The sequence below is a fragment of the Rhamphochromis sp. 'chilingali' genome (assembly GCF_963969265.1).
Source record: "Rhamphochromis sp. 'chilingali' genome assembly, chromosome: 17".
NCBI classification, from domain to species: Eukaryota; Metazoa; Chordata; class Actinopteri; order Cichliformes; family Cichlidae; genus Rhamphochromis; species Rhamphochromis sp. 'chilingali'.
The window spans coordinates 34,441,166-34,454,650 of record NC_137944.1 but is presented as its reverse complement, the minus strand read 5'-3'; the positions used below and the strand labels follow the sequence as shown (position 1 = coordinate 34,454,650).

The following is a 13,485-nucleotide window of genomic DNA, read 5'->3' as shown; positions in this document are numbered from 1 at the left end:
CTCCTGCGGCTCCCACGCATGTCCTCATTGCGGCCGGCCTCGGGACCTGCTCTATCGCCATCACTGGCTTTGCGGTCGGCCTCCTGAACTGTTTTTTGGACTTTTGTGTTGTTGGGCCGTTGACCTCGGGAGTTTGTTTTTGAGTTCAGTTTGTCTCCGGAGTCTGCACTTTGTGATTTCATGATGTTTGTAATTGTAATGTGAAGGCTGTGTGCAGGCATGAATGGTGAAATGGAGGACCCACACTCCTTAAGATTACTTATTCAGTACTTAAATTTAGAAATTAAATTTATATAAAGTAAATATTACAGAAGAATCATCATCTACAGTGCATAATAACATCAGAAGGCTCAGAGAATCTGAAAAAATCTGTCTGAAATGGTAAAAGGTGAAAATCAATATTAGATCTTTTTTTATATATATATATAAATCAATACATTTTTAAAGGAATTGATACCATTGGCTGGTCCCCATGTTTGCCAGGTCTTGAACAAAAGGAGAAGGAAATCTGAAAAATACCTAAATAAGATTTGGCATGATGGTGGCAGTAATGGGAACATTACAGTCACATCATTGTTTTAGTGCTCAGTGACTGAGAGATGATCTAATGAAAGCATCTACAATCTCAAGCAGTCAAAATGGTGTGTTTCTCTAAAATGCAACAGAAATAAAAGTGGAGCTGAGAAAGTACAAGCGAAAGGCTGAATTTGTTTGTGCTGGCGCCTCTGCCAGTGCGCCCCGGGCGGCTGTGGCTACAGTGTAGCTTGTGTCAATGTGTGTGTGAGTGGCTGGATGCTTAAAGCGCTTTGGGGTCCTTAGGGACCAAGTAAATCACTATACAAATACAGGTCATTGACCATTTACCATATCTCTAAGCTCACTTTTTATTGAGATCAAAATGCACTTATTCTTTTGTTAAACAAGTGTTTTTATAGTTTGTCTCAGGCTTTACAAATATAAAGACAAAGAAATGCTCCTCTCAGCACAGCCGAGGTTTTGTGGGTTTGTGCTTCTTTGTTGCTTCTGAAAAGTTTCTTCCGTTCTGAAAGCAGGAAGAAGGCCGGCCAAAAGTGACATCAGTGTCAGGACAGTATATCATTGTATCTGCCAGAGTTAGCAGTGCACAACGGTTAGAGTGCAGTTTAAGCTCCTGCTCAGTGTCTCAGTCCTCTCAACATGTCCTCACATATCTATGCCAAACCAGATCTATCAAAGAAGGTGAGAAACAGCAGAAAGGAGGACGGAGCAGAGTGGGAGCAGAGGGAGGTGGATATCTATACTACATGTATCTACGACAGTGCAGACTTTGCTCACACTGGAATTCAATCACAAGGAGGAGGTAAGTCACCTGTAATAATCTGTTTGCTTCCAGTTTGTTACAGTCAGCTTTTAATCCCAATGAACTGCAGCCCATCAATCATCTCCATGTGCTGTATGAACCTTTTACCTGATTTGCTCTTTTCTTATGCAGCATGATTTCTTCATATTACCTGTTTATACAGTTGGCTCTGCATAGAAAACACATTTAGACTTAATGATAAACCAGCACAGTGGATGGTTATGGACAACGCTGCTGCTTTCAGGGATGTTCAGACAATGTTTGTAACTGTTACTCAAATACTATCTGCCTGCTGCTGAGCTCTGTGTGCAGGAACAGCTGCTAGCTTTCAGACACAAGTGCAGTTTCAGAAAACGTATTCTTTCTAAACAAGACCGCTTCTTCTTCTTTTTTTGGTTTTTAATAAAACAAAAATAATGATATCAGGTTAGAATATGTTTGACAGCTAATAAAAACAGTATGTGTATGATAAAAAAATAAAGAGCCACTTAGAATATATTACTCTAAAATGTAAGGTCATAAATGACCCGCTCTATAACTTTAGTCAGTTGACGTCTTGCATAAATAGTTTGGTTGGTTGAGGGTTAATCACAATAAAGATATATTTTGGTATCTGATTCTTTTGTGAAGTTGAGCTCATCCAACCACAACCACAGGTCTATTAAAGGCAGAGTGACAGGAAATGACCACAAACCAACATCTGCACTGTTTTCTAACAGGACCAAAGACTAAGAGTCCTTCAGTCCAGAAGGGCTCTTTCAGATGTGCTACACTGGGTCTAGCAGTGCTGTGCCTCCTGATGTTAGCTGGGATCATCATCCTCTCCATACACTGTAAGATAAGATACAATAAGATCTCGTCCTTCTGTGTGCTCCTCTCTACCGGCCTGTGTTCCTGTGTCTGCTTGAAACTTATGTTCACCACTGCCATTTCCATCCTTTCTTTTAAAAGGTCCAGTACCATCTGTCCTTCTACATTTCTCTTCTTCACATTATCCCTACCCAACACCTCTGTTCAACTACATGTCCACTGAAGTCTGCTCCAATCACCACTCTTGGACAAAGTGGCTCTTCCACTGCATCCACCTTACTCCAGAATTCCTCTCTCCTCTAACTGACCTCCAACCTGTGGGGTTCACTCACTGACAATATCAACATCATACCTTTAACTTGCAGCTTCAAATCCATGATTGTGTAGAGCATTCCCGTCACCTCCACAACACTGCTTAGATACTCTTCTTTCAAGATTATCCTTCCTTATTGGCAGAACTGCTTGACTTCGTCTAAGGCTACGTTCACACTGCACACGAAAGCTCATCAAATCTGACTTTTTTGACCCTGTGCGACTCGTATCCGATCATGGTATGACAGTTTGAACAGCACAAATTCGATATTTTCAAATGGGACCTGGATCACTTTCGTATGTGGTACTGAATCCGATACATATCTGATGTTTTAGAAAGCAACTGCTGTTTGAATGGTCATGTCATCCGTCTTTTACGTCACTGACACAGGACGGATGCCAATTACCAGCGCCAGAGAAGACAAACGAGGAAGCATGGCAGCAGAAACTGGAGACGGAGCGAGTCAATGGACAGAAACTGAGGTTTTGGACTTGATTGGCATATGGTGAAACAATTCTATTCAAGCTAAACGACTCCGTGTCCATATACACCTCTGCACGGAGGTAGCAGCCACTGCTCCAAACAAGGCCATGGTTAAATCACAGGCTGTCTTTTTCTTCTTTTTTTTTCAGTGTCCTTCTTTCTGTAATTAATTTGTGAAAATTGTGTTGGTTACGACTGTGCAGAAATTGATAGACTGCTGCAACAACACCTACTAGCTCTGAAGCCGCCATTTTTATTTCCGTAAACAGAGCGCGTTGTGTGTGACGTCTTCTTTTGCTCATGCGGGCAGCTTTGAGGGCCGTGAACAGTTCACACTAGAGCGCGTTTGCCATCACATTTTATTTGTAGTGTGAACAACCAGACAAAAGAAATAGGATTTGATCAAAAGATTGGAATTGAGCATTAAGACCTGCAGTGTGAACGTAAGTGCTCCAGGCCTTGCTTCCCTTCTATCTGGTCTTCTGCCCACAAATCTACCTTCCTTCATTTGGATATATCAGCCACATCATTCCATTTATCAGTCTTACTTCTATGTTTAGAGTATCTGAGATCACCTCTATATTTTAGCCTTTCCTTCTCTCTCACTGTTGGCAAACTGCTGACCAACAGCACCACCAGTGCAGGAATCTTAGTGATTATCTATATGTTTGAATTGTACCCCAGATGCCCTTCCTGACACAACCCTCCCCATTTATCCCTGTTTGTTGTTGGCATAAGGATAACACTGGTTTGAGGGACTCCTTTGACTGGACTGGGTGTTATTGTCAATATATACTCTAATTATTAAAGAGATCAACAAATGCAACTGATAAAAATAGTATCAGAGAAATAAGCTTCAGCTGACCTCCCAAACTGACATAAACAGGAGAAACTGTTCCCAGTCAAAGGCAGCTCAGCCCTACAAACTCCTTCAGAGTGAAACAGGAAACACAGAGTGAGAGCTGCACAGGTGTGGCAGGTTGGAACAAGGAAAAGCTGAATGAGTCGTCTGCAGACGGCGGCCATCTTGGCTCTTTATGTAATCATAAAGCAGCATGTTGGTGCACCAATCACAGCAGAGTACCTGCACATGCCCGTTATCATCCTCTCATTCAGTCACAGCTGAGGCGCAGCATGCAGAGCTTTGCATGAAGGACAGAAAAACACAGCAGTTACACAAAATGACACAAATATGATGACAGTCATAACAACAGGTCAAAGTTCAGTCTGTTACTGTATCATAGACACTGATGCTGTGTGTGCTATATGAGATGCTGCAGACAGTCAGTGTGAGTCTTCAGCAGTCTGAGCTACAAAGATGGGATCTTGGCTGCAAATGAATGTATGACTGATACTGAATCCCAGCAGCCAACAAACATGCAGCTTCACAACCAGAACGTGTCCTTCTGCCACAGCAAATACAGGAAGTACCTGATCACATGGAAACACCTTTGATATGAGGAAGTGTTGATTCCCACGGCAGCTTGTCTGTTCTTTCAAAAACCTAAAGATAACATCTCTGACTGCATTTCTAACACCTTCCTCCACACCGAGAACAATTATTCTGAATCTTGTCAGTGGTTTTTGTTCACAGTTGATACGTATTTAGCTCATCAGATTTCCTGTAGTTCTAACACCTCCACCCACAGGACATGTTAAAGAACAATGGCTGCACAAGTTTCTGACTCTTATTGATATTTGAAAAAGCAGAGGAAGAAGATTATTTCTGTTTGAATCTCTCACTGAGCTTTTCTGATGTTGCTGTGATACCTGTTTAAATATTTCAGTTGCTTTCAGCCAGACCAACATCATTTCATGCTGAAAACAGTTTTACGTGTTATTGTTTCTTTTCCTGCTGTTCTCTATGATGCATATCTGATTTTTCAGATGAGTTTAAACGATTGGCTGATAAATATTTGATAATGCAGTAAGATTTCCTGGCAGAGTGACATTTATGAGTTTATTATTTTCAGCTGTGCGCTTCACTTCTGTTTCCACCAGAGGAGAAACATCCACATGTAAATTACAAAGACAGTGAATACAAAAGTGTGATTGTGATTTTCAGTCATTGTTGTGATGTTGTTGTGTTTCACGGTTGTAGATTTCATGTGTTCAGTCTGTTTCTTGTTAAATTTCTAAACACATATTTTAGTGACTTTGATAAAACAGCAGCTGCAGAACCAAAACAACAACTGTGCAGGTAAGAAAAACAAATAAGTAAAAACATGTTTATCAAGTTCTTTGACTGTTTCATCAATTGTTTCTCAGTATGAAGCCGACAACAGTCAGTTGCAGCAGCTATAGATCAGTTATGATATGATTATTATCTAAAAATCTAAACAGCTACAGGATGAAGAAAGCCACAGGACACAGTAGTAGGTTAGAGATGTTAAACAAATGTTAAAAACATCAGATTTACACACTGATCACCTGACTGAATCATTTTTAATTATAAATGTTTTGTGCTGAGTTCAAATGAATTTAAATCATGTTGGGGGAAAAGGAGAATATAACTATAATAATACATGCACAATACAGATTTTTTCAGTTTGATACTCAGTGAAATTACATCTGTCTTTAAAACATGTGTTTGACTTTAAGAGAAGTGTCCTGATCGATGGACGAGGTTTGGAAGCAGCTGTTACTTTAAGTTCAATGAGACAAAAACTTGGTATGAGAGTCGAAAACTGTGTCAGGATAAAGGAGCTGATCTGGTGATGATAAACAGCAAAGAGGAACAGGTGGGTGTGTTTGTTCATGTCTGTGTGATCTTTGATGGAGCTGACAGTCATCTGTTACTTGTGTCTTTGACCTGCTGTCAGTCTGTGACCTGCTTCCTGTCTCCACTCTGATGGATTTCTGTGTTTGGTTATTTTGTTTCCATATTGAGAGTTTATGTTTTTAACATTTCAAATGTAATGTTGCAAATTCAGACATTTTATTTAACAAATTTCTAAAGCAAAGAGGAATTTATCGAACAAAATACTTGATTGAAATGTAGAGTTTATTGGTAAATTGGTTGGTAAATATAATTCTCTCTTTCTTTGTTTTTGTTAAATGAAACTCAGTAAAATGAAATGTTAGCTGAGTTTGTTATTGAGCGACAGGAGGAGCTGATATTCATTGATTCTTTGGCTCTTTCTGATTTCTGCACAATGGAAGAAAAGTTTCATCACATTTATTCTTCCTTCAGACATGTTCACAAGATGATGTCACTACAACAGAAGTGCTGAATTATGACTGGAGACAATATTTGTGTCTCTTCTCAAACAGGAATTTATCAATGAACTGAACATGAGAGGAGAGTCCTGGATTGGTCTGGAACGCACTTCTCAGAAACATGAATGGAAATGGATGGATGGATCACTGCTGACAGAAACGTGAGACTATTTCATATTACAATGCTGTCGCAGTTATTCCAGAAGTTATCAGAACCATACATAGAAGTTAGATCAGCAAAACATGAGTTGAGATGTTTTTTCACCAGCCCCACAAACTGAATGTAAAGAAAAGCAGAAACAATTTAGTCCAGTTTAATATCATATTTGATCTCTCTGACAGCTTCTGGGCAGCAGGACAGCAGAGTGACAGTTTGGCTTACTATGCAGCTTGTTGTGACGGTGATGGGAGATGGACACGGTCATATTATTCTGAATCAATGACCTTCATCTGTGAGAAATGAGTTTGGTGCTTTGATGTAAATGTTTGAATAATCCAACCAAAGACACCTCACTATGAAATGTCCTGCATGAGCCTCAGACTCAGCTTACAGTCTTTACTTGTTCATTCTGCATCATATATTGATTACATATATTGTCCCTCTGTGCTCTGTGCTGTACAGTAAGGTTGGAAGTCATCCACACAAAACCTTGAAGTACTTCATTACTCTGTAGTTCCAGCAAATTGTTCTAATAAAAGTCAAAGTGCAGCTTGTCTTTACTTTGCTTTACTTGGTTTATTCATCAGCCTGTTGGTCCTAAAACTTCAGTAAATGTCTTGTTTCTAAAAGTTCAGCAAAAAATATGTTTGATTAATAAGAATTTTAAATGTTCTGATCAGCTGGAACATCAGAAGGACATTTTTAAACCTCTGTGTATGTGAAAGTGTCAGAAAGACATTAAATGTTAATTGTGTTATGTGAGTCATGTATATTTAGTTTTGCATTTTATATGGAAGTTGTATTTAATTTTTGTATGATGGATTTGAAAAACAAATATTTCATATAAGGCTTTAAGTGTTGATGACTTTAATTACAGATAAAAATAACTTACTCAGTAACTTATTGGTTGAATAGTAAAAGAGAGAAAACGGCTTCAGAGCTCTAAGTGTCGCTATATTAAAGGCTCAACATTTAACTTGGAGACACTTTGAAATATTTCAAAACATCAACAGAATATAAAGAAAACATCTCTGACGTCATGTTCAACACATCTAAATATGAACTGAAGTTAGCATCCAGCTAATGTCAGCCTGTACGCTCATGTAATACCACTTTGTACCACAAGAGGCTGCAGTGAGTCAGCATAGTCTGCACTGAGCTCACATTTGTATAGTTGTTGTTGCACTACAGCATTAGGTCAGACCACAAGTGTGTTGTTCTTTTACAATAAACAGCAACAATCAGAAAGTGTGTTTGGATTGACAACAACTGTGATGACACATTATAACCTGTTATTAAAGTTCTGCCCCTGCTTTGATCAAATGTGGGTTACTGCTGGTTAGTTAGTGTGACTTCATACAAACCTGTGTGTTACACCAGTGGAAGAAGCTTTTCCTTCATCAGTCTTCTTGTTTCTTACTATAGGGCTGAACAGCTACACTAACACTCTCTGGCTCTATGCTGCCCCCCTGTGGTCACAGTTGTAGTCAGTGTTGGTATGAAATGTTTGAAAGCTTCAGCACCACAGACAGCTGCAGGCAGCTCCACCCTCTCTGTACCATGTCTGCAACTTGTAACTTCAGTGTGTTGGATTTAAACATTGAAATAAACTCTGGCTGCACATCGTTCTGCTTCTCTTTAAAAACAAAAACGGTTAAATAGTGTAAAATATGTAAATGTACAAAAGTTAGTGGTCCCAGAATAACTACAACTTTAAATAATTATAATCATAGCAAAGTTTGGCCTGATGGTGGCAGTAATGGAAACATTAGAGTACCACCATCATCACTTTCATTTTACCACATTTTATTTGAAGAACACTCAAGGACACTGTACACAGCAGAATAATAAAAGCAACAGAAAAGCAGGCAGTTTACACAATCATAAAGTCATAAGGCATAAAACTAATTTAACATAGCAGAGTGGAGAGGTTCTGTGGGATAAGCTATTTTGAACCAGTGAGTTTTTGTCTAGACTTAAAGAGAGAGAAGGAAGAGATATTTCTTAAATCAGGAGGTCGAGAATTCCAGAGTTGAGGAGCAGAGCAGCTGAAAGCCACGGTGGCAAGACAGGGGGCGGGGCTAGAGAGAGAAAGAGAAGAAGGAGATCTAAGACACCGAGACGGGATCATCATCAGAGATAGATGATGAACAGCCTTAAATGTGTACAAAAGTATTTTGACAATGATGTGATATCTAACTGGGAGTGATGAGATCTGTAGAAGGGGTCCTGGTGATGATACGAGCAGCAGAGTTCTGGACACATTAAAGCTCATTAATGGATTTTTGAGTAAGACCACAAAGAAGTGAATCACAGTAATCGATCCGAGCAGTAACAACACTGTGAACAAGAATGTCAGCGGCATGTGGAGTGAGAAAAGGACAGAGACGATTAATGTTGCACAATTGAAAATATGCAGACTGAGTAACATTGTTAATGTGTGAATTGAACGATAGAGTACAGTCAAGGATGATACCCAAACTTTTCACAGAGGAAGAAACGGAGACCGGCGAGTTATTGATCGTTATAGAGAAACTGTTGGTTCTGGATAATGTTGATTTAGAGTCGACCAAGAGAAGCTCAGATTTGACGGTAACAGCAGTCGGTAAGAAGATTTTTTTAGATTTTTACCCAGAACTAAAATGAAAACCAGAGAGCAGAAACGTAAAAAAAGAAAAACAATGGTGGGGTTGGCCCGGAAGCAGAGAGGAGAAGAGGCTCAGAACGTGTGGACAGTATGAAAACGGAGGAGATGAAAGAACATCTCTGGAGGTCCGTTCAGTTCAGTTCAGTTCAGTTCATTTTTATTTCAAACATTTCAAACATGTGCCTTCACAATCATTACAAAATATCATTCCATTATTTGTTTGAAAAGGAGTAGGCTGAAGTATTTACTTATTTGTCCCTACCCCCTCAAGTTTTACCTCTCATTCATTTAATTTTTTTTGTCTTAAATTAAACAAACAACATATGAAACATATAAACATATGAAGTAAAACAAAACATAACATACATAAATCAAAAACAAGAAATTAGCAAGCCCCACCACAGTATAGTTTCTTTCATATGAAAAATACAGAATGTGTATATTTGCAGATACACAAGTTATGGAAAAACAACAAAACAAAACAAAACAAAAAAACAAAAAAACAACCAAAAAAGAACCGCAACACCATTACCAGCAACATTACCATCCTGGGTTAACCCCGTTTTCTTCATTCTTATACTTATTTAAAATTAGGTTTTTATATTTTACTTTAAACTGTTTTATGTTTTGACTGTCTTTTATTTCTTCTGTTAGACTGTTCCATAATTTAACTCCTGAAATTGAGATAGACATAGTTCTTAAAGTTGTTCTAGCACTTTGTATTTTTAAATTCCATTTCCCTCTTAAGTTATACCCACCTTCTCTTTCTATGAACAATTTACAGATTTCTTTGGGAAGCAATTTATTTCTGACTTTATACATTATTTGCGCTGTTTTAAGCTTCACCAAGTCTTGGAATTTAATAGCTTGCATTTTGACAAAGAGTGCATTTGTATGGTCCCTGTACCCTACATTATTTATTAATCTAATGGCCCTTTTCTGTATTATAGTTATTGTTTGTGTGTTACTTTTGTATGTGTTTCCCCAGACCTCTACACAGTAGCTCATATATGGCAGTAGTAAAGCACAGTATAAAATGTGCAGTGCTTTCTGATCCAACATATGCTTTGCTTTTCCCAGGACGGCAATGCCCCGTGCCAATTTCCCCCGAACATAAGTAATGTGTGGCTTCCAACAGAGCTTGTGGTCAATGATCACCCCAAGAAATTTTATTTCATTTACTCTTTCTAAATATACATTGTCCACACATATTTCTACTTCGATGTTTTTCTTTTGGTTTCCAAACAACATAAATTTGGTTTTATCGAGATTCAATGATAATTTATTTATATCAAACCACTTCTTTAATATCGTTAATTCCTGTGTGATCATTTCCAAAACCTGTGGCAATTCCCCACCTGCACACAGTATATTTGTGTCATCTGCAAATATTACAAACTTTAAAATCTCCGATACTCTGCAGATATCATTTAAGTACATAATAAACATTTTTGGACCCAGTACTGAACCTTGAGGTACTCCACAAGCTATATCCATCAAATTAGATTTATATTCATTTATTTGTACATATTGTTGCCTATTCCCTACATAGCTTTTTAACCATTCCAAAACCACTCCCCTAAACCCGTACTTTTCCAGTTTTTTTAATAGAATTTCATGATTAACAGTATCAAACGCCTTCTTTAGATCTAAGAAAACTCCGAGCGCATACCTCTTATTATCCATACATTCCGTTATCTTTTCCATTAAATCTATCAGTGCCAAAGCTGTTGATCTGTTGTTTCTGAACCCATACTATCTGTCATTAATTCATATTTTTCCACAAAACTGTCAAATCTTTTTATGAAGAGTTTTTCCAGTATCTTAGAGAACTGGGAGAGTATTGACACTGGTCTATAGTTTGTAAAATGATGTCTTTCACCGGTTTTGTAAATGGGAATAACTTTAGCAACTTTCATTTTTTGTGGAAAAACTCCTTTTTGAAACGACAAGTTGAATATATATTTTAATGGTTTTACGATACCATCAATAACTGTCTTTACCGTTACCATATCAATATCATTCCAGTCTGTACTGGTTTTGTTCTTAAGTCCTCTAACCATGTCATAAATCTCTTTCTCTTCCACTGCTCTTAAAAACATTGAGCTACTATTCCTTTCAATATTTTCACCAGTGTCCCTTTCTATTCCATCAACCTTTATTTCTTCTGCCAGTTTTGGCCCTATGTTTACGAAGAATTCATTAAAGCCATTTACTATCTCCTCCATGTTATTAATACTTCTTGTCCCTTCTATAAAGTACCCAGGGTAATCATTATTCCTTGATTCATTTTTGATTATTTTGTTTAATACATTCCATATATCTCTTGTGTTATCTTTATTGTGTTCTAACCTTTTAATGTAATACTCTCTTTTACAGGATCTCATTATATTAGTTAATTTATTTTTGTAAGTTTTATACTTCATTTCAGTTTCTATTGTTCTCTTTTTTTATGAATTCTCGATATAGGGTATTCTTTTTTTTGCTGGCATTTTGTAGTCCTTTTGTCATCCATGGTCTTCCTGCATAGTTGTGTTTCCTATTGATTTCAATTACTGGGCAGTTTTTATCAAGTAATGTGTTAAATGTTCTTAAAAATCCTTCGTAAGCTTTATTAACTTCTGTTTGTTCATATACAATATTCCAATCTTGCTTTAAAAGTTCATTTCTAAGACAATTTAAGGTCTTCTCTGTTCTTATTCTTTTGTAAATAATCTTATGTCCATCGTTGTTCACTTTATAATGGCATTTATAAGATGCAAAGACTGGTAAATGGTCACTTATATCATTGATTAACAGCCCACTTTTTATCTTTCCTTCTATTATATTTGTAAATATATTATCTAATAGAGTTGCACAATGAGATGTTATTCTGGTCGGTCTTGTTATCAGTGGAAATAAACCTATGCTGTACATGGAATCAATAAATTCTTCTGTACTCTTATTATGATTTGGATTCAATAAGTCAATATTAAAGTCCCCACAAATAAACATTCTTTTCTGATTTATATTTGTAAATAAGTCCTCCATATTATCCTTAAATATCTCAATCTTAGATCCTGGTGTTCTATATATACAACTGACAATTAGGTTTTTCCTTTTTTCTATACTTATTTCCACTGATAAACATTCCATCACTCCATCAATAACAGTTGTCATTCTTCCCATTCTTTTGTACTTTAGGTTTTTATCAATGTAAAGTGCCACCCCACCTCCTTTCTTGTTGATCCTGTCTACATGAAGGAATTCATATCCATTTATTTTAAAGTCTTCTTCTTTTCCAGGAGTTATCCAGGTCTCCGATATGGCTATCACATTGAATGGCTGTTCAAACTGTTATGTAGTCTTTGATGGATTGAAAGTTTGCATATAAGCTTCGACTATTAAAGTGAACCATTGTTATACCCTGTTCTACCTTGAATTCCTTTTTAAGTTGCTCATTTGTATAATAATTGCATTCATTTGTCTTATTGTTAAAGAAATTACAATCAGGATCTATGTTGCTGTCATACATCAATGTCTTATTTTCAATATCTATATGAGTTGTTAGTTGAAAATTGTCAGACATCTGCGTTGGTTGAGCACTTGGACGGTCCCATCATATTTAGCACTGCTTTGCATTTATCAGTTATATTTTTCTAGTTCAGTCATCTCTTTGATGACTAGAACCTTAGCCTGCTCTGGTGTTCCATTTAACTTAATGAATATTTTACAGTCTGACGTCCAAGTTGACTGTATTTTCTTCTGTTTTCTTAATATTCTTGCTTGTCTTGCAATGTCTGCATTTTTCTTGATTAGGTGTTCATTTAAATAAACATTTGTACCTTTTAGCTTTCTTCCTTGCTTGAGCAGTTCTTTTTTCTGTTTTCTATTAACAAAACGAATGATAATGGCAGGTATTTGATTTTTTCTCGGAAGAGGATGGCATCCCTCAATATTTTTACTGTCCATTTCTATACCTTTGCTTTTAAAGAAGGCCATTACCTGCTCTTCCAAAGAGCGTAGCTCTTGCTCGGGTGGCTCCCCTCTCTCTGATGCTGCTACCCGTGCGTATGTCTGATGCTTGGTTTCCAGTCCTGTCACTATCACATCATTTACTCTTGAATATTGTTCCAGATCTGACACCCGTCCTTCCAGCATAGCAATCTTCTTGTCCTTTTCCTCGCTCTGCCTTCTTAGTTCTTTAATATCATCCATTAAATTGAGTATCAGTTTTTGTTGTTTTGAAATTGTTGTTATTTCTTCAGACATAAAGTTTAGGGATTTCTTTATGTCCTCCAGTTCCTCCTCATTAACGTTGCTCCTCTTAGGCGGCATCTTAACGCTCCTGGGCCTGGTGGAGCAGGAGGATCCTGGGCCTAGTGGCTGCTGGAAGAGCCTGGGCCTGGTGGCTGCTGGAGGATCCTGGGCCTGGTGGAGCAGGAGGATCCTGGGCCTAGTGGCTGCTGGAAGAGCCTGGGCCTAGTGGCTGCTGGAAGAGCCTGGGCCTGGTGGCTGCTGGAAGAGCCTGGGCC

The 13,485-nt window shown here is 37.8% G+C and overlaps 1 protein-coding gene across 1 annotated transcript; it reads left to right on the top strand.

The window, feature by feature from the left end:
• The first annotated feature begins 1,141 nt into the window (after positions 1–1,141).
• LOC308384721 (CD209 antigen-like protein C) lies at positions 1,142–7,786 on the top strand. Its single transcript, XM_080863311.1, has 6 exons — positions 1,142–1,339; positions 2,059–2,172; positions 5,098–5,145; positions 5,547–5,686; positions 6,219–6,325; positions 6,507–7,786. Exons 1-6 carry the CDS (start codon positions 1,177–1,179, stop codon positions 6,625–6,627), a joined length of 693 nt encoding a protein of 230 aa, XP_080719437.1. The 5' UTR covers positions 1,142–1,176; the 3' UTR covers positions 6,628–7,786.
• The last annotated feature ends 5,699 nt before the right edge of the window (positions 7,787–13,485 follow it).